The sequence below is a fragment of the Colletotrichum navitas genome (genome assembly GCF_030913465.1).
Source record: "Colletotrichum navitas strain CBS 125086 chromosome Unknown LY79scaffold_61, whole genome shotgun sequence".
Taxonomy (NCBI): domain Eukaryota; kingdom Fungi; phylum Ascomycota; class Sordariomycetes; order Glomerellales; family Glomerellaceae; genus Colletotrichum; species Colletotrichum navitas.
This window is the reverse complement of record NW_026850607.1, coordinates 72327-92270: the sequence shown is the minus strand read 5'-3', so window position 1 is coordinate 92270 and position 19944 is coordinate 72327. Positions and strand designations below refer to the sequence as shown.

Below are 19944 nucleotides of genomic sequence, written 5' to 3'. Positions count from 1 at the left end.
CGACCCGAACCTGCCTTTCCCCGTCGTTGCCTGCCTCGCCGCCACCGTTCCCACATAGCCTCCTCCACACTGCTTCCTCCCTTCCGCCGCCGCATCGAGTTGCCCTCTATTATATCGAGCGACCCTCCGTGGGCGCACGCTTCTGGATTGAGGCATCGACGCCTTGAACCGCCCGTTTCTCTTGCTATGAAGGATGGATGAGCAGGTTCGGTGCCAACCCGATTTCGACACCGCGAATCTCCCTCCGCCTACGAAGCATAGCCTCTCCTGCGCAGCCCGTACCGCATCGCACTAGCATCCTTGCCTTGGGGGAGAGCCTCGCTTCGACAGCTAGCTACACAACCACAGCCGAGACGCCTGCTTCCCTTGCCTTGCCGGTCTCCATCCCGAGACAAGATGCATCAACAAGCTCGCCCTGCCCCGCGGGTCTCTTCTCCTGCTTCCGCCCCCCAGACAAATCCCACTCGGACCAACAACCCGAGAGAAGGCATCCTTGGCGCTCGTGATAGAGCTGGGTCGGGAGCTTCTGGCCGCGATTCCGTCACGGCTTCGCCCACCGCTGACATGTCGTCTCCGCCCACCGTATCTGCCGATGCAGTCAAAAAGCTGGACCAGATAATTCAGGTAGGTTCAGGAGCCGCGCGAGCATACCGGTCAAGTATCAAGACTGACTTGCCTCAAGAACTTTCACACCAAGGCCGCGTCGTTGGTCCTGCAATCGCGCATGAAGCTCAAGCCTGTATATGCGGCTCGCGGATCCGGCAGCAAGAAGCTGAACAAATGGGTAAGTCATGGTCCTTGCACGCTCTCCATCTCCTGCTATTCGCTTCTAGCTACTGACGCTTTGCGCCTCTGTAGTTCCAAATCGAGACGGAAGAGTTCGACGACTTCAAGGAGGAGCTCCGGATCTGGCGAAACTGCGGCAGCTTCGAGAATAAGCCCATGCCCCTAATCATCGAAACCTATCTCGATACCTCCCGTCTCACCCCGAGCCAGAGCCTGGTCATCGTCGACGAGAATGGAAAGCGCTGGGACGTCATGGAAGCTCTGAACTCGTCTGATTCGAGCGACGACGGGCGTCTGGTCCCCTCAAAAAGGAACACGGAGGTGATTTTGGAACGATGGCGCATTGAGTTGAAGACGATGCCCACCACAGATCTTGACGACTTTGGCCCGACGCTGCCGACGATTTACAAGAAGAGCATCGTCTTCTTTCGGTCGCTCTTCGTTGCGACAAGGATCCTTCCAGGGTGGAAGTTCTCCCAGTCATCGTTGACGAAAGGTGTCCACCCTTCTTTGGAGCCCCGGTGCCGCATCCGAACCGGCGAGTCCGACACCGGCGGTCTTGACCGGCTTAGGCATCCGTTGTACGACGGGCGACCGGATGTCGTGACCGAGTACGTTTTTGGCGACTTGGAGGTACCCGTGGGCCGCTTCCACGCATCTGTGACATACAGAAACGAGTGCAACTTCCGGGTAGACGATTCGGAGGCGCTTCTCAGTTCGCGTTTCATGGGTGTTGACGAGAACTTCTTCAAGCCATCACTGCCTCAACGACGCGAAAGCATCAGGAGAAATGACTCCGAAGTTGGATCTCTTCCATCTCACCGGAGAAGCCGGAATCTATCAGATATTCACCAGACATACGGCAGCCTTTCGACCTTCCACGGCGAAGGTGCCCTGGGCACCAGTCCTATATCGGCTCTCAAAGCCGTGAGACCCCCCGGGTCTGACACAAGCTCACCACCGGGATCCGCCCCAACAGGCAACGAAATAAACCCTCCAAACTCATTACCCGTCACCGGCCTCGCGGCGAGACCTTCTATGAAGGGCTTTGGCAGCACTGGTCGCCGGCCGTCTGTCTCATTTCAGCCTTTCAAGGCTGGCTCCCTGTCGGGATCCCCCATTCCGCGGACGTTGGATTCCGAGTCACCGGCTTCTCCGGCCTCGCGCGCCGCGGCTCTCAACGCTCTCACCCAGCCCCGCAATCGCACATCTTTAACAGCAGGGATGCCTGCTTCTCTCCGAGGCGGTCCCCCACCGGCCGAGGCCGCCGTGGTAGGCTCTCCGCGACCATCCTCGACCAGCCGCTACAGCAGCAGCTTCACTCATCGCAAGGGGCGACTGTCATTCGGTGGCGCTAGCAAGGCCGGCGATGACGAACAGGGCAGCAGCGGACGGCAGAGTCTGTCTTCGTCTGTGGCCCAGCCAGGATCCGGCCTTTTGGCCGAAGCAAGTGGAGGGGGCAGCTCTGGGTCTCTGCAGACTGACGATGACCAGATTTCCGAATTTCTCAAGGCGCTGGACAGTAAGAAGACTCTCAAGAGTTTCGAATCCGGCAAAAAGGGCGAGGGGGCGACGAACCGGACAGTTGCGCAGCTTTCGAGGTTCCACCTCATGAAGGAGTCAAATAATGCGCTGACCGACTCCATGACATCGTCGATGCATATGCAGCGTTCATCGAGCTCATCCAGCCGGCAACTCTCCAACGTTCCCAGCATGGCTGCGCCTGCATCTGTATCGGTATCCTCTTCGCCGGGAAAGCCCTTGTCCCCACACACGCCTCACACGCCTGCTGTTCCTTCACGACTGAGCGAAAACTCGATCATCAATTACAACACGAGCCAGCCCCGGAGCGAGCGAACCGACCCGAGTGCGGAAAACACACAGCTCGCCAGGGAAGACACCATTACCCAGGACGGGACCACTGCTATCGACATTCCAATATCACCCAGAATTGGCATCCACCCTCGAAGGTCAAGCTCGGTGGCGCAACAGAATCGGGCCACGGTGGACGACGATGACGGGGACCTCGCCTTTGCTGCGAATCGTAGCATAAGCCTAGGTGCGGAAGACCGCGAGCCGCCGACGCTTAGCATGCTGTTGGGTAGACAAACGGCAGCCGCGTCATCATCTCATCGACCTGGCACTTCACTGCAACCCGCGTCCGAATTGCCGTCCTCGGGCTCGGCAGACATGATGGGGCAGGGCTCCTCGGAAGGTTCTAAGCCCCCGGGTGGCCTGATGACCGTTGCCCCTTCAAGTTCCCCCTTTGGCAGGCGCCGGTACGCCGGTATGCCCTCGGCGGGCGGGCGAGGCCAGACCCCCCCTCAATCATCAAGAGGCAGCTTTACAGGTTCCAGCGGCCGATATGCACGCGGCGAGCACGACCTAATGGACGAGGAGCCCCTTCTCTTCGACATGTCAGAGATGGACGCGCAGTCACGGAGGAGCTTGGAGGAGGGACGAGGCGGCGGCAATGTGGGATCTGGGTCGGGAAGCCGCGCCGACTTTGAGCCTCGAGGCATTAGCCGACGAGGCTGGTGAGCAGAGAGGGCTCACCACGATGACTATTGCTTGCCGATGCCATAGCAAAGCAGGGCTAGAAGAGCCAGCAGAGGGTTTGCTTTTTTCTTAGTATTTTTTCTCTTCTATGTCTTTCCGGGTTTCAAGTTATACATGGTGGCGAAGTCACATCAGGTCATAAGGCCCGGATTGGCCCACTTGGTGAGTCTATGGAGAAGCCGCCACAGAAACGGACATTTCCTTACATTGCAAAGATATACATGATTGGGGTTCGGCGAAGGGGAATTCCGGCGTTGGACTGAAATGGGGATTGATGAAAGACTTGATGTTCCACTGCCGGCAAAGAAGACTGGCTAAAACACGCTTGGCAAAACCAAGAGTTCTGCTCCAGATAAGATAGAGAATGCACAAAGACTGGCATGTATACACAACGGTGTAAGCAGCATGGCGTACCCGGCGGCGGGAATCGTCAGGCTGACGCAGTGAGGTTGCGGCAAGTTCATGTGAGTATCCAGGTGTTGGACGCAGTACGCAGTACCTGTACCGTTTTGGCGGGGGTTAGGTTCCCCGCAGCTGTTTGTGGTGTGGCGCAGGTCGACTTGGGGGGGGGGGGGGGGGGGGGGTGCTGTTACGGCTGTTACGTAACTGGGTATGTAGTGTAGGCACGCTAGATACAGCCATCGACAATATATGTCTGGATATTCGCATACAAAAAGTTGAAGTATGGTTGGTTACGCACGCCTGTGCTTTGGGTAGATTGAATGGGAGGAATTGTCGAGCTATGCTACATGCACAGTATCAATCCATGGGCGTGGCGGTGCGCAGAGGAAAAGAGCAAGACTCGAGAGAAAACGTCCACGTAACTCATCGGCGGCTCAGCCCGGCTGGATTGATGATGATGACGACGGTTAGTGGAGTGCCTAGGTACACGCGTATGTATGGATCATGTCGGCTGCAGGGCATGGGGGGGAGGTAGGTACATATGTTAGCATCCCTCCCCCACTACCTACCTACCTACCTACCTACCTAGGTACGTATCGTATTGGATAAGGTAGATGCGTACTGTACGGAACATACCTTACTACACTGCCATCAGTGTCCAAAGTCTGTTTTCTGCGTCTGCGACTGACGACTGTGACTGTCGGTCGGTCCGTTTGTCGCCCCCCATATCTACCTGACCTACTTACAAGGTTAATCAACTCGGCCTGACCTGCCTGACGTTACCTCATCTCGCACACTGCTGACTGTAGGTACCTACCTAGGTAGATAGTAGGTAGTGTACTGTACAACGTCCGTCCACATACCAAACCTACGCCAACAGCCACCCGACCAGGCTCCAAGGTGCCAGCCAGCCTGCCTGACTTGGCTAAACTCGACTCCCTCCCGACAAATCAACCTCTCATCCACACAAACAAAACACATACCTGCGGCAACATCCTCCCCCCCCTCTCCATTCGCGCAACCCTTTGTAGCGCCTTCCGTTTCTCGTCGACTCGTCCGACTTATAATCCTGACACGAAAACCCTCACGAGATACTCCAAGTGACCAGACCCGATCGAACCAGCCTTCACCGACCAACGGTCACTGTAGCGCATCCGCAGTCGCTCGCAGCATCTGCCCGACATGTTTCGAGCTGCCGCAGCTGGTCCTTTTGACGAGGGCGTCGGTACGTCTGTTGCGATCCAACACACACCTGTCGCCACCAGCTGGGAGAGGGAGAGAGAGAAAGAGAGAGAGGAACATTGCTAACCTGCGTGACCTTACGTCATCTAGCCAAGGCGACCGACGAGAACCTGACCTCGGAAGACTGGGGAGCCATCATCGAGGTCTGCGATCGCGTTGGCAGCGACCAGAATGGGCCCAAGGAAGTTGTCCAGGCCATGATCAAGCGCCTAGCGCACCGTAACGCCAACGTCCAGCTTTACACCCTCGAGGTGAGTTGCCCGCCCTTCATGCGTCCTCCCCTCTGCCCTCGGCAACATGCCAGGTGTGGCGAGCCATCACTGATCTCGTCGCCCCTGCTCCTGTACAGCTTGCAAATGCTCTCAGTCAAAACTGCGGCAAGAACATGCACCGCGAGCTCTCTAGCCGAGCCTTCACCGACGCAATGTTGAAACTCGCAAACGACCGAAACACCCACACCCAGGTCAAGGCCAAGATCCTCGAGCGCATGAAGGAGTGGTCCGACATGTTCAACAAAGACCCCGATCTCGGGATCATGTACGACGCATATTTCCGACTCAAGCAGAGCAACCCCACCTTGCAGCCCCCTTCAGCGCCGCAGAAGACGGGCCTGACCGAGGTGGATCGCCAGAAGGAGGACGAGGAGCTGCAGATGGCCTTGAAGCTGTCGCTACAGGAAGAGGAGAGGAAGAAAGCCCCTGCCGCGTCCAACGCCGCCGCCTCGTCATCTTCCGCTGCCCCTGGATCGTCGGCACAGGCCGCCCAGCCGCAGCCTCACTCCACACCCGTGCCCGCAGGCACGACGGCTGCTACGGTTTCGAGAGTGCGAGCACTGTACGATTTCGTTCCCTCGGAGCCGGGCGAGCTTGAGTTCAAGAAGGGCGATGTCATTGCGGTGCTCGAGTCCGTTTACAAGGATTGGTGGCGGGGTTCGCTCAAGGGGAAGACGGGTATTTTCCCTCTCAACTACGTCGAGAAGCTTACGGACCCGACCCCCGATGAGCTGGCGCGCGAGGCCCAGATGGAAGCCGAGGTGTTCGCAGAGATCAAGAATGTCGAGAAGCTGCTCACGTTGCTAAGCACATCAAACAAGGCGCCCAGAGAGGAGGACAATGAGGAGATCTCAGTAAGTCGGAAAGAGTAGTACGGTTTATACATGACGAGCCTGGTACTAACAGCGGCTGCTGCGCAGAAGCTTTACCATCAGACGCTAGCCATTAGACCGAAGCTGATTAAGCTCATCGAGAAGTACTCGCAGAAGAAAGGTAGGCAGGCTGCTGTAGCCATTTTGCCCGGATAGCCCTCACTGACCACGACGCAGATGACTTCACACAATTGAACGAAAAGTTCATCAAGGCTCGCCGTGACTACGAGTCGTTATTGGAGTCGTCCATGTCGCATCCTCCTCAACCAAGCTACCACCAGTACTCTATGAGACCGGGCGCTGGCGGCTACCCCGGCGGTCCAGGAGCAGGATACCCTGCCCAAGGTCCTCAGGGGCATCCCCAGCAGCAGCAGCAACAGCAGCAGCAGGAGCAGAGATTTTACACTCCTGCACCCCAAGGTGAACTACCTTGATTGCCTTGCTCAAATGCACAAGTTTAACTAGTCTTGTACATAGACCAACCACAATACCCCCAGTCCACGCCCTCGCCGAACTTCCAGCGTCCAGCCCAGGCCACACCTGCCCCTTTCTACGTAGCCGGTGCAGAAGTGCCATCAGCGGGCGGTCCGTCTCACAACCAGCAGCAGTATCCCCCACGTGACCAACGTCATCCGTCCACCGCAAAAGCCCAGGTGCCGTCGATTGATACATCGCCCACACCGCCAGCCAACGCCTACTCTACCTACACCGTGCCTCCTAACCAGAGGCCTCAGAGCAATTACGGCGCCCAGGAGCTGGCGACTTCAGTATATGACTCTCCCATTGCTGCCCACAACCCGAGCTCTGCTGCAACGTATACGTCCTCCGTCTACTCTCAGGATGACCCGTACAACAATAGCAGCCCTGCCGTAGGCAACTCGACGGTGCCCGCGCCGTCTTCTTTCCAACCGTCAGCACCACCAGTTGTACAGCCCTCTCAGCCAACTCAACAACCACAGCAGCCGCACTACCAAAGTTACCAGCCATCTGGAGCTCAGGGGCAGGGCAATTATAGCAACGCCCCGACTCAGGCCCCGCCGCCTGTGCCAACGACGGCAGCACCGCCCGTTCCTGGCCCTGCCCGGTCTGAGGTCTTGACACCGCCTCCTCTACAGCCTAGCGGCGCGGCCTATGATGCCAGACACAGTCTACCCAGCCAGAGCCCGTCACAGCCGCAGTATCGAGCATACGTTCCGCCGGGCGCCGCCGCTAGTGATGGACCGAGTGCACCGCCTCCAGCGGACTATTATCGGCAAAGCGGCGTGTATTAGATGGTGAGGCGATAACTAGAGAACGACTGAACTGAATACCTAGCCCGTCCAGCCTAGTGAGACTATGGGTACGTGTTTAGGAGCCCCAGAAAGAGCCACTGGGTAAGGGAAGGCATATGATTGTTTAATAGGTAACATACATTCATTTCTCTGGATGGCAGCGACGGTCGGCGATGGAGGCAGGGAGGTTTCTCTTTCACCCATCCATTCTTTCCGGGGGACGTTTTGATAATTTGACGCCGTGTCCCATGAAGTATCGTGTTGTGTAGTCAATGGCCTTGTGTGCGATTCATTTCTTGATAGGGGACGAATATTGCGGATTGTTCAAAGCTCCATACCCAAGTTTGAGGAGACAGACTGTCGGTTTGTAGGCAGGGAGGGACGATGGCCCGCTGAGGGGGGGAATGGGAGGATTTATAAATGGCGCACAGGAATATGTACCATACTTTTTGTCGCCCCTGCTGTTCGGGTTTGTGACGTGACCGAAGTTCCTTTCGTTGTATCCAACGCCTGTTGCCGCTCAACGTTTGAGCCTACGACGCCAACTTGGCAACCACAAATGGTTCGTCCCGTCAATGTCTCACGTGGAAATCATGTTTTCATTCGCCATTGCTTCGTCAAGATTTAAATCAAACACTTCCCTGACGCCGTAGAATGCCGTCTGTTCCTTGCCGAAGAGCATAGCTCCTCCCGTGCAGTGGCTTCTTGGGAAGACAGAGCATCATCTGCCAATACTCCCCAATTATCACATCCGAACACAATTATACTTGAGACATGTAGACATCAGCCTAGCAGGTTTCCATCCGTCTACCAGCGCCGGCCAAACATCTCATGTTCGATCTTCTTGGGCGCCTTCCTGGCCTTACCGGCCATTAAGTTGGTCTCAGGAGAACCCTGTCTGCTGGTCCTCGCAGAAGTGCTACGAGAGGACGGCTCGACGTAGCTATCGTCGCCACGGGAGACCGCATCGGGTGCATCGCGGCGGAACAGGTCCATAATTTCCTTGAAGCCGAGCTTGAAGGCATCCTTCTTCATGCCTCCCTCAATAGCCGTCTCAGCAAGCAGACGCTTCTTCTCCTGCAGCGCGAGGATACGCTCCTCCACTGTCTTCTCGACAGTGAGCTTGTAGACAATGACGTCAACTGTTTGTGTAAGGCGATGGACTCGGTCAATGGCTTGCTCTTCGACGAACTAGCGTATTATCTGTCAGCTTGATGCGTTGAGAGGGAGGGAAGGGGTAAGAAACTCACGGGGTTCCAGAAGGGTTCTAGGATGATGACGCGAGTGGCTGCCGTCAGGTTAAGACCCAGACTGCCGCACTTGAGACTGCACAGCAGGATCCGGGTGTTCTTATCATTACGGAGACGGTGCAGACTAGCCTCCCGCTCGTCGTTCTTCATGCTACCGTCATAGCGAGTGAACTTGAAACCCTCCTTACGAAAGAAGGGCTCGACAAGATCCATCATGGAAGTGAACTGCGAGAACACGATGAATTTGTGTTGGTTGACTTCCTTATGCAGAATTTGCATCATCTGACGGATCTTGGCGGAGGCTAGGATGTGAGACACCTGGCCGTCAGGGTTGTAATTCGTATCATCGTCAGAATAGAGCTCCAACTCGTCTACGCCCATGTCCTCTTCCGATTCGGTTTCGCTTTCCGAGTCGGTCTGCAATGACTGCGACTGCGACGCATCGAAATTCTCCTCCTTCACCTGCGATGCTATCGCTGCTATCGAAGGGAGGCTGTCGTCGGATGCGTAACTCTCTTCCACGTCTCGCCCACGCCTATCCTCATCGTCTTTAACAACGAAACTGTCAAGTTGACTGCCCTCTTCCTCGTTCTCGGATTCGTGATGAGAGTCGTCGGGTCCAATCCAGTCGCCGCCGCCCTCAGCGTTCTCGTCATCCTCGCCGCCAGCCTTCCCCATCCGCAGTTGGCAACGCTGGTCGTCAGGTACGAGCCAGCTGCCGTCTGCTTCTTCATCATCACTGTCGACGACAATATTCCTGTTTCTAGGGCGGCGTGCTCTAGGCTTGTATGGTGTTCCGTCCTCAGCCTCGGCTACCACAGGCCTCTTCACAATCCCCTTGACTTTGCCCTTCTTGTGCTTAGGCTTCTTTGTCTTTGGCGTCTCATGTTCCTTGAAGTAGGCCAGATCATCATAGCACTCTTGACAGGTATCTCTATCGCTGCTGACAACATCCTTGGGAAGGTTTCGTCCGCAGATACTGCATGTCTTTGCGACGATACCCATTCCGCCGAACATGTCGGCCAGAGAATCCATGTCTGCAGAGGAGTTCTTGTTGGATGTGTCAGTGGACAGCGCATCTTTGTCCTTGTCGAGCTTGCCCTCAAGCAGCTTGGGGTGATTGCAAGCTTGTCTGAGCCGCAGAAGAAGGACCAAGGCATTAGCATAGTCTACCTTCCCCTTCAACATCCTCTCGATACTCTCGTCGGCTCGAGTTTCCAGTCTGTCATAGAAGCGACGCTCAGCAGGAGAGAACATCGTAGCCACGGTAACAACCTTGCGCTCAGTGACCTTGAAGCCTGTGCTAGACTTCTCACCGTCCTTCGTCGGCTTGCCGCCTGGATTGAGGGCCCCCTCCTCTTTGAGAATATCCTTGGTACGTCGCTTCATGAAGCACCGTAGAAGACTGTGGAGGCGGCGAATAGCAACATGTCCTTTGCCGTTCTTCAGAGGCTTCTCAATCTGCTCCTTCCATTCCTTCAGGTCGTCGTATGGCTTAATCCGCAAAAAGTTGATGAGGGACTGCAACTCTTCCAGGTTGTTCTGCATTGGGGTTCCCGACAAACACCAGCGGTACTCTGAACGCAGCGCGTAGCATGCCTTTGTCGACTTTGCATTGCGGTTCTTGATGGTATGTGCTTCATCGAGTACCACACGCCACCAATGAAGGCCAAAACATCCTGCCTTGACGCCGTTGTCATCCTCGGACGAGTGGCCCCATTCGGAAACAAGGACTTGATAAGTGGTCACAACCACATCGTAGGCGGCAAGGTCCTTGAACCTCTTGGTGCGTTGCGGCCCATGATGAACGCAAACATTAAGCCCATGATTCTTGGCCACCTTTTCCTTGATTTCCGACTCCCATTGCCTGATCAACGCTAGGGGCGCGACTACAAGCGTCGTCCTTTCGATGCCCTCGAAATGCTTCTTGTAGCCTTTATCGCCTTTGGAAGGCTTCTGGTTGCTGAGGATCAGGGAGATAGTTTGCAGAGTCTTACCAAGACCCATGTCGTCTGCCAGAATACCACCCTTTGGGACCTTGCCTCTCTTGACTGGGCCAAGCTCACGACCTCGCATCCACTCAACACCTTCAACTTGGTGGGGAAGGAGCTTCACCTTGAGACCTTCCATAGTACCATCATTGACAGCCGCTTCAGCTTCCTTGTTTTGAGTTTCCTCATTGTCCGACTCCATGCCGCCCTCCAACAGTGCCTTCAGGTCGGCTGAGGCTTTCGCCGGATCGGTATAGAACTCGGTTTCTCCAAAGCTGCCGGGAGGTCTGTAGGTGGAAGGGTTGGCATCTGGACCAATAGAGCTGTACAACGTGCGCGGCTCCGGTTTTTTGTCCTGATATAGGGGAACAGACGGTATAGCTATATTTTGAGATCTATGGTGCTCGGGTCGAGATCTACGTTCGTTGAAGACGCCTGTAGCCTTTTGCTTGAGAGAGGACATAATCTTAGTCGGATGGCCAAAGACCGGCTGGTGTGGTGAAGAATGTAAAGGATCGCGACGTTTTGTATCCGAGAAGAAGGATTCCAATGCATCAGAGGGTAGCGTTGATTTATTGCCTGAGCTTGCATCGCTCTCCTTGGAAGTCGGTCGAGATGGGTGCTTGAAGTCGCCTCGCGTAATCTCTACCAGTTCAGGGCTGACTGGGCGTTGGATCGGCTGACTGCGACGCGCTGATGTGTTTGGAATTGCCGCCCGGGAGTTCGATGCTGACGTTGTCGACACGCGCATAGCGTCAAATCTGGCAGTGAGGGCATCGGGTTCGAAAGAGGATGAACCTCCGAGACTCTCGGATTGTAATGTCCCGCGAGAGACTCCACGGAAGTCTTTGGAAGGTGTGCTTGTTTTGGGCAGTTGGCGCGCGGTCGAGGACTGCGAGTCCTCATTTTGGTTGATCGGGCGCAAGGAGCCCTTGGCCGGATTCCGCTGGTTGACCATTGATGTGTGTGTAGCTTAGCCGTGACTAGTCTTGATATGTATTGTCGGACTGCAGTCGTTGTCCTATCTGCGCGCTGGCTCGAGATAATCCGATTGCTCTTCAGGCAATCATGTGTTTTGGTGTCAGAAAGCGAACTTGGTCGCCTAGTTTTCTGTCGTTTCAAAATGGAGGGGTCAGATGTTGACCTTCGTTGGCGGGGGGGGAACAACTGAATGTGGGTTGTAGTAACTTTACAAGAGCGGGATCAATATAGCTCCGGCAAAGTGAGGGAGTATACCGATAATGAGGTCCTTCTTATTGACAAGACGGTTTTCACCTTTTCGGAAGAGTCCAGAATGTGTAAACGTAACAAGCCGCGATTGTTGGGAGGGCTTTGATTCAACGTGAACGGGATGTGCTGTTGATACCATTTACAAATGACATAACTTTCCCCAGCAACGGGTAGGCAACCAGACGCCACTAAGCAGATGTGGGGCAGGAATCTAGAGTCGAGACAATGTGTGGCTGTGCACGACTCGCAGTTGCACTTTGCGCCTCAAACCCAGGTCGCTTTTTATTAAGTCTCACAGAACCACCTTACATGCCAGTAAACCTTGAAGAGCGCGATTTGACAGCTTCGCAGTCATGCAATCATTTTCTAATGTTCTATCATCTAGATGGGGTATCAGTGTATGGATCGAAACCAACACGCTCCTTCGCTTCCGTCCTCGCCCTCAACCGCTCTTCTCCCGTCAGTCCCGTCGTTGATGATTCTTCCAAGAAGAAATTCAGGATATGATCGTGCATGGTTAGGTGCGGTGCCTGTTGGAACTCTTGTAGACTCGCCAATCTAATCAACATTTCCATGAGGGAAAGAGAGGTGACAACCGCGCCAAACGGCGATCTTGCGACAAATGACTCCGTATTCTCCATCGCATGTTTCGCTACTTCCCGAGAGAACGATGAGACCGACGCGGCTGATCCCGTAGCTTTGACGGATGGGGACGACTGCAGTGACAGACTCTGAATCTGCGCCATGAGTCTTGTGTCTAACGATGCCCTCGAACGACGGGAAAATGTTTTCGGAGACGCAGCTGCTGACATTGGGCCCGAGCTTGTGGCCAACCTGTGCAGTTCCTCCCCAAGATCCTCGTCTTCGGTCTCACTGCTCTCCGAATCGTCATTATCTTCATATACTTCCACAGCAAGCCATTCCGGATCCAGGTGGCTGGGGAAGCGCCTACAAGAGGGTTTGGTAGACAGCTTGGGCATTTGCTCCAGCATTTCCAGCGCCGCACTCTCTTCTCGAAGCTGACGATCGATGTCTTCCTGCTCATCCACAGCCTCTTCATCCTCGGATCCGGAAACTATGATGGAGTCGACTTCGTCGTCGAATGCCATCACTTCTTCTTGCATATCCAAGGGTGGCTTTGCATGGAGGTCTCGTTTTAACAACAGAACGGGATTGTTGTCTGTTCCCTCAACGCCAATATTGAGGATGCGGCCAGTATCGGCATAGAACATCTTGGAAACTTGATGGATAGGGATAGACTCGCGAATGCCCGCGTGTCTGATGTCGTCGTACGGGGCGGCCTCAGCATCGAGGTCGTCGTGAGCACGGCCATCGTCCAAATTCTCAATGATCTCAAGGTGGTAGGCATACTCGTTGCGCTGATCCGAGCCGTAAGCATTCGACCTGCGGAACCGAGACTCGGTGAATCTGCTGTGTTGGGCCCCTGACGGTTGGAAGCCTTTGTTGGGATCAAAAACGTGTCCCGTCGGTGTCCGACACAGCCGAACCCTGGCTTTGTGAATGACCTCCTGCCACAAGGGTTTACGCTCTCCCTCCCCAAGACCATACGGCGCCGATGTATATTCGGATGACTTGTTTTGCCGTTTTTGCGAATGTCCTTCTTGGTGCGCCGGTTGTGTTTTGGGTGTTGTCGAGGCGTGACCGAGGAACAACATGTAGATGGACAGTGTGAAGACAGGTCCTATCTGCACAGGGCGAGAAGGATCAACGGCGAACTGACTATCCCCATAGGTGAGAAAAGTACCTGCTTGCAAGAAACGTGACGGCGACACACCCGGGGACATGGCAGAACTGAGGCTCTCCCCTGATGCAGATATGGCCATGTGCAAAAGGGGGATATCGTTGTCCAGCTGATGCAAGAGGTCCTTCATATCATCGATGATTGCCCTCAGTTCCTCAAGGTGCTGTTCAGAACCCAGACTCTGTGGTAGGGCTTGGCTAGTTGCTTCGCCTGTCTGTGCTGCCTGCTCAACGCGGCGTCCAAGAGCAGCGATACTCCGCCTTAGACTCTTGGCCAGAGGCAAAGCCGATTCCAGGAAGGCATTGCCTCTGCCCGATCTGAGGAGCTGTTAGCCGATGGGTCCAGGGGAGGCGATTAATAGGGATAAGTACTTGAACTCTATGAGATCTATCGCAGGAGAAACGATCCGCAGGGTAAGTTAGCGTGGTGACCACAGTGCCAAGGGCGTGGTCTCTCACCTTGATCTTGCTGTCCAACCTCTTCTGAAGCTTCTTGATCTCTGACCGAACAGCCCTGTCATCGACAGTTTTCATAAGGCGTGAACACTGAGAGAAAGCATAGGTCGAAGTCAAGGCAATGCCCGACCTGATGGCCATGTTCATTGCCTGGGCTCCCAGTCTAGCGAGTAAGGCATCCATGGTTGTTCAGGTTCCATGCTGGTGCTGGGAAAGCCTTGTCATGAGGAGATTACCAATGCGGCAGAGGGGTTTTTTCGTTTGTGTGCAATGATCAATAGGCGAAGTCGACCTTCTGCATCGAAGAACTAGCACAAAGAGGCGATATCTTCCCGGTGCAAGTCTTGGAACCAGGATACCTCAGGCAGGTTGCCAGAGGTGAACCTGGTCGGTGACGGGATCGCAAGGCCTAGCAAGGCGTGGAAGCTCGCCCCCCCCCCCTCCCACTGCAATACTACTGGAGTCGGAGCCCAGCCCAATTGCAATGCCCGATTTGGGCAGAAGGGGTTGACACAACGCACAGTGCGAAATGGGCAGCCAGCCCCGCTCTTCTCGTGTTAACCCAGCGAGCGGCATTCATCGTGCTCTGGGTTTTGGAGGAGCAAATTACCCCTCAATCGAGACACACAACCGTGGACAGTGCAACAGTGTCAAGGCAGCGCCGCGACGACCCCGCCGAACGGTGGAGCCCGCACTTCAAAACGTTCGTCGGGTCGATACACTTGCAAAACCTGAGCCGCTGCGTTGGATCTTTGGGAAAGGATAATAAAAAAAATTTGCCAGAACCGCAAAAGGCTTCGAATAATCTGAGCCATTTGACGAGTAGAATAATTGGGAACTTAGTGGCACGCCCAATCCAAAGGTGAGTCACTAGAACCCAGATCCAAGTCGTAGTCACCTTGTCCTCATCACCTTTTCCATCTGTCTCCCACCGTTTTTGCGTCCCTGCCTTACCTCAGGTACTGAAGTCACTCACTGTCTGCCTGTAATACCTGTCACCTTTGTTGCCGCCACGGGAAAAATAAACCCACCAGCCCCTCTTTAAATCTTTCTTGGGGCGCATTTCGTTAACATCCCATCCCACTCCCAGCTCTGACCGCATTCTCTCCCCAACCCCTCGATCCCGCTTCCACTCTTTCACCACCTACTTATCTTACTCTTCGATAATCCATTCCATCCGCCCCGCCGCAGTCCATCACGATGTCGAACCTCAACTCGTGGGAAGACGACCCTTCGGCCCAGGATGACAACCTGTCGCGCCAGGCCCAGCAGCAGCTTAACCTCAACCAACAGCAGAACCCTCAGCCCGGCACCTTCCGCCCAGGCGCCTCCTCCTTCACCCCCGGAGCTCAGGCATTCCAGCCCGGTCAGCAATACGGCGGCTACGCCCCTCAATACCAGCAGTACTACAACCAGGGCTACGCTGGTGCTGGCGGCTTCCCTCAGTACGGTGGTCAAGGTCAACAAACTTTCAACCAGTACGGACAGGGCAATAACTATGGTGCCTACGGCCACCAGGGCTACCAACAACCCTACGGTATGTTTGACATTGGGATATGACCTTCATCACAACCACCGCTAAAGCGAAGGTCTCACAGGCCAGGGTTACCCTCAGTACGGTCAGCAACAACAGCAGCAGCAACAACAGCAGCAGCAGCAACAGCAGCAGCAGCAACAGCCCGCCCCGACCATTGCCAAGCGCCCCGCCGATGCCTCCGCGCCCGCGCCCGCGCCCCAACCTACAGTGAAGAAGGAGGGCGGTGCCAAAGTCTTGAGCATTGGCGGTGACGCCCCCAAGCCCAAGGCGAAGGTCCTTTCAATCGGCGGTACTGCCCCGCCTAAGAAGGAGGAGAAGAAGGAGGAGTCTGCCAAGGAGGCCGGCGCCGCCACGGCCGAGGCCGGAGCCAAGGCCACGGCTGCTAAGGCGATTGAGAAGACGGGTGCTTCTACTACCAAGTCCGGAAAGATCTCTCCATCTCCCTCTTCCGGCCGCTCAAGCCCCTCCGCAGGTGAAAAGAAGACCGCCGCGAGAGATGTCGACGCCGTTCAAAAGGAGCAGACTGCCGACGTCGACGAGGCGACCCTGAAGGAAATCTACGGAAAGGAGCACGTCAACATCATTTTCATCGGGCACGTTGATGCCGGAAAGTCCACTCTGGGTGGCTCCATCCTCTACAACACAGGAATGGTAGATGAGCGGACAATGGAAAAGTACAAGAAGGAAGCCAGAGAACTCGGCAACCCGTCTTGGTACCTTTCCTGGGTCATGGACTTGAACAAGGAGGAAAGGTCACAGGGTAAGACGATTGAGGTTGGCAGAGGTTACTTCGAGACCGATGTGCGACGATACAGTATCCTTGACGCTCCGGGCCACAAGACCTACGTGCCCAACATGATCGGCGGTGCCTCGCAGGCTGATGTCGGTATCTTGGTCATTTCAGCCCGTAAAGGCGAGTACGAGACCGGCTTCGAACGTGGTGGCCAGACCAGGGAGCACGCTATGCTTGCCAAGACGCAGGGTGTCAACAAGTTGATTGTTGCCATCAACAAGATGGACGATGCTACTGTAGAATGGTCGCAAGAGCGCTACCAGGAGTGCACGTCCAAGCTGTCCCAGTTCCTCAAGGGAACTGGCTACAACCTGAAGACAGACGTTTTCTTCATCCCCGTCGCCGCCCAGCAGTCGATCAACATTAAAGAGAGGATTCCCAAGGGCACTGCCGATTGGTACGACGGACCCTCACTGCTTGAGTACCTTGATGGTATGAAGGCTCTGGAGCGCAAGGTCAACGCGCCTTTCATGATGGCCGTCGCAGGCAAGTACCGCGACATGGGCACCATGATTGAGGGTAAGATCGAGGCCGGCGTCATCAAGAAGGGCATGTCACTTGTCATGATGCCCAACAAGCAGAACGTGGATGCCTCGGCCATTTACGGCGAGACTGAGGAGGAAGTGCAGGTTGCCCAGTGTGGCGACCAGGTTCGCATCCGTCTCAGAGGCATTGAGGAGGAAGACATTATGCCTGGCTTTGTCCTGTGCTCGCCCAAGCGCTTGGTGCATAACGTGCAGACATTTGAGGCGCAGATCCGCATCCTGGAGTTGAAGAGCATCTTGTCAGCGGGCTTCAACTGTGTGCTGCACGTTCACGCTGCCATCGAGGAAGTGACTTTCGCCGCCTTGCTGCACAAGCTGCAAAAGGGCACCAACCGCAAGAGCAAGCTGCCGCCTTCGCACGCAAAGAAGGGAGACAGTATCATCGCTCGTCTGCAAGTTATTGGCGGTGCCGGCTCAGTGTGCATTGAACGGTTCGAAGACTACCCGCAAATGGGTCGTTTCACCCTCAGAGACCAGGTTCGTTCCGCTCGCTCTTGCCTCAAAGTTGCTCGCCCGACGGCTAACACATGGGAATAGGGACAAACCATTGCCATTGGCAAGATTACGAAGCTGATCACTGACGAGGCTTCTTAAATTTACAACGGATGACGCGAAACCAAGAGTCAACTTGGGACGAGAGGATCGAGCCGTGTTTCTTGAAAATGGCATGCGCGAAAAAGTATTCGCAACCACAAAATGATGAAGGTGTTCTGGGCCACGACCGACATGCATAGAGATGGGGCTGGATAACGTAGAAAGAGGAGTGGGCGACGTCATGAAATGAGAGCGGCAATGCCATGACACGGACGGACGCGACACAACAGACTCGGCATGACAAGGCCGACCGAAGATAGCATTGTGAAGGAGGATTGGGGTAAGGGATGGGAAAGATGGATCGATCCAAAACCAGAAATCAATCTCAAACCGGACAAAACACGCACATGACGATGGCTTCACGTTTTGACCCTGTATACGTGTATATGTGTGTTTGTGTGCATGCGTAAGCGAGCTAAGGTAGCAAGCAGGTGTCAGGATTGTCGGATTCCGAGATGACTACGGAGTACCTGGAACTATTGTGTCTCCCGAAATATTCCGACGAGTAGGACATTCTCGGGGCTGCAATGCCAACGAGTTGGAGAACGATAAGGGTATCCCCAGCCCAGTCGGCGGTTCCGAGATTTTCTCGTGGTTAGGAGCGGGCTCTGGAGTGACAGCCCAACTCGAGAGTACCTGGGCACAAACCCAGGTACCTAATTCAGAGAGGTACGTACTGGGTGGTCCAATAGGCCACGGGAGGCGTACGTCCCAGTTGGTTCTTGTTAGTTGCCTGTTCTGTGTGGTGTAATGCTAATACGGATGCGCCGAGACGACGACTACGTATCGTAGGGTTGATCCAGTTCGCAGACTGTTAGCCCCCCCCCCTCCTTCCGTATCTGGCTAGCCAGGGCACTTCACGAGATGTTATTGCAATGTCGGTTCTTCATCTTTGAACGTGCCCGGTCAGATGATCCCGTTCACCCCCATGACGAGCTGTGCTTGCCCGAGACGAGTCGATGACTCTGTTGTCCATCCTTCTGTTATCTCCATTTTTACGAGGTATGCTACCTGTCACACGTGCTCTCGGAACAAGAAATGTACGTAGTGGGAGGGATGGATAGGACAGATATGGCCTCTCTCGTATACAAAGGTAGTAGGTACGTACGGTATGGTACGGTATGGTACGGTACGGTAAAGCAAAGGATCAATATTCAGCCAACGTAGGCTTTGGCACCCCTGTCGTAATGGTACAGTAGGTTATTATGGCATGCATGTGTGCTTACGTATGACCCGAGAGTGAATTGTATCGAGTTGCGACACTTGCACATTACCGTATCTTGGAGTTGCAGTTATGATACAATCTACAAGTTGAGCAAGGAATTGGGTTGTGTGCGCCGGAAGATATCGGAACAGCAAGCTGAGGATGAGCCTCTCTGCACGGCTAGCGGTGCCGATTGGGCGAACGGCAATGGGAGCGCGGGGTAACTCGCACCAGGGCGGGGCGCGCACACACGCGCACACACCCACGCGAAGCGGCTCTCTCCTTTCGATGCAGCTGTCCAACGTCATCTTTTTGCAAGATTGGCCAGGGCCCATCCCACCTACTGTGGATCCATCAGATCCAGCCGTTTTGGATCGTACTTGGCTTCCCCTCCTACCCGTGAAAGCCCGATGAAGAACTGTGCTGGTTTGGGGAAAAGATGGGGTGTGTGTGTAACAAGCAGGACAAGACACCCGTGAAAGAGGGGAAACCCGGCATGGCATTTTGTTTTCTTGCATTGCATTGCCGCGATGCGTTGGCGGTGTTGGCTTCACACAAAGGCAGAGAACTAGTGCTGTAATCAATCATTTTGAGATGGTGTTCCTAAACATTATCGTGGATGTCGTTTCAGCTTGTTCTCTTTGCCTGTAGGTTGCTGTTTGCCGCTTGGACAAGCCGAAGGGACACTTTGGGGGTCATCAAAAGGGAAGTGGGAAACATCCAAGACACAAACACAACGAGAAGCAAGAGGAGAGAAATCTCCACTGTGTTGTACTGCAATTAGTCTGCAGAGCACATAGATAAAAATAATAAAATAACAAAATAGAACAGGTTCGGACAGAGAGACGGAGTTCTCGTAGGCGCATGGAAGCCATGCGATTAGGTAGACTTTCCGCGTAAGCGCTGGTTGGTTACTGGGTCGAGCAAGATGGCAGGGTAACATGCTTGCAGGGCAACCCGGCGGGCTGCGAACTCGCGCCGCGGCGGGGAGCAGCATCGCAAGCCAAAAGATCAGATCGAAAGGGAACTTGCCTATTACCTCCCTTGTCGAGACCTGTCTCAAAGTCTTGGCTTGCCTCTACTGGGCTTGAGGTTGGGCTGAGGTGGGCTGAGAGCGAGGGGGCGGGGTGAGGAAGACATCCTGACAACAGCAGGACCCGGGCAGGGAGAGCACAAAGG

General features: G+C 54.9%; 5 protein-coding genes across 5 annotated transcripts; 3 read left to right on the top strand and 2 right to left on the bottom strand.

Moving 5' to 3' along the window:
* Window positions 1-396: 396 nt before the first annotated feature.
* On the top strand, window positions 397-3327 carry LY79DRAFT_672211 (autophagy-related protein 13-domain-containing protein; the record flags this gene model as incomplete). Its single annotated transcript, XM_060564025.1, has 3 exons — window positions 397-624; window positions 683-784; window positions 859-3327. The coding sequence occupies 3 exons, from the start codon at window positions 397-399 to the stop codon at window positions 3325-3327; spliced, it is 2799 nt and encodes a 932-aa protein (XP_060410939.1).
* Window positions 3328-4929: 1602 nt separating this feature from the next.
* On the top strand, window positions 4930-7404 carry LY79DRAFT_521866 (VHS domain-containing protein; the record flags this gene model as incomplete). The annotated part of the gene is made up of 6 exons (XM_060555391.1): window positions 4930-4972; window positions 5080-5240; window positions 5339-6115; window positions 6182-6254; window positions 6311-6553; window positions 6611-7404. 6 exons carry the CDS (start codon window positions 4930-4932, stop codon window positions 7402-7404), a joined length of 2091 nt encoding a protein of 696 aa, XP_060410938.1.
* Window positions 7405-8211: 807 nt separating this feature from the next.
* Window positions 8212-11603, bottom strand: LY79DRAFT_521961 (SNF2 family domain-containing protein; the record flags this gene model as incomplete). Its single annotated transcript, XM_060555403.1, has 2 exons — window positions 8212-8595; window positions 8655-11603. 2 exons carry the CDS (start codon window positions 11601-11603, stop codon window positions 8212-8214), a joined length of 3333 nt encoding a protein of 1110 aa, XP_060410937.1.
* A 649-nt stretch (window positions 11604-12252) lies between these two features.
* On the bottom strand, window positions 12253-14275 carry LY79DRAFT_521820 (RanGTP-binding protein; the record flags this gene model as incomplete). Its single annotated transcript, XM_060555386.1, has 2 exons — window positions 12253-13962; window positions 14096-14275. 2 exons carry the CDS (start codon window positions 14273-14275, stop codon window positions 12253-12255), a joined length of 1890 nt encoding a protein of 629 aa, XP_060410936.1.
* Window positions 14276-15292: 1017 nt separating this feature from the next.
* LY79DRAFT_521836 (P-loop containing nucleoside triphosphate hydrolase protein) lies at window positions 15293-17561 on the top strand (the record flags this gene model as incomplete). Its single annotated transcript, XM_060555388.1, has 3 exons — window positions 15293-15629; window positions 15682-17444; window positions 17505-17561. The coding sequence occupies 3 exons, from the start codon at window positions 15293-15295 to the stop codon at window positions 17559-17561; spliced, it is 2157 nt and encodes a 718-aa protein (XP_060410935.1).
* Window positions 17562-19944: the final 2383 nt, after the last annotated feature.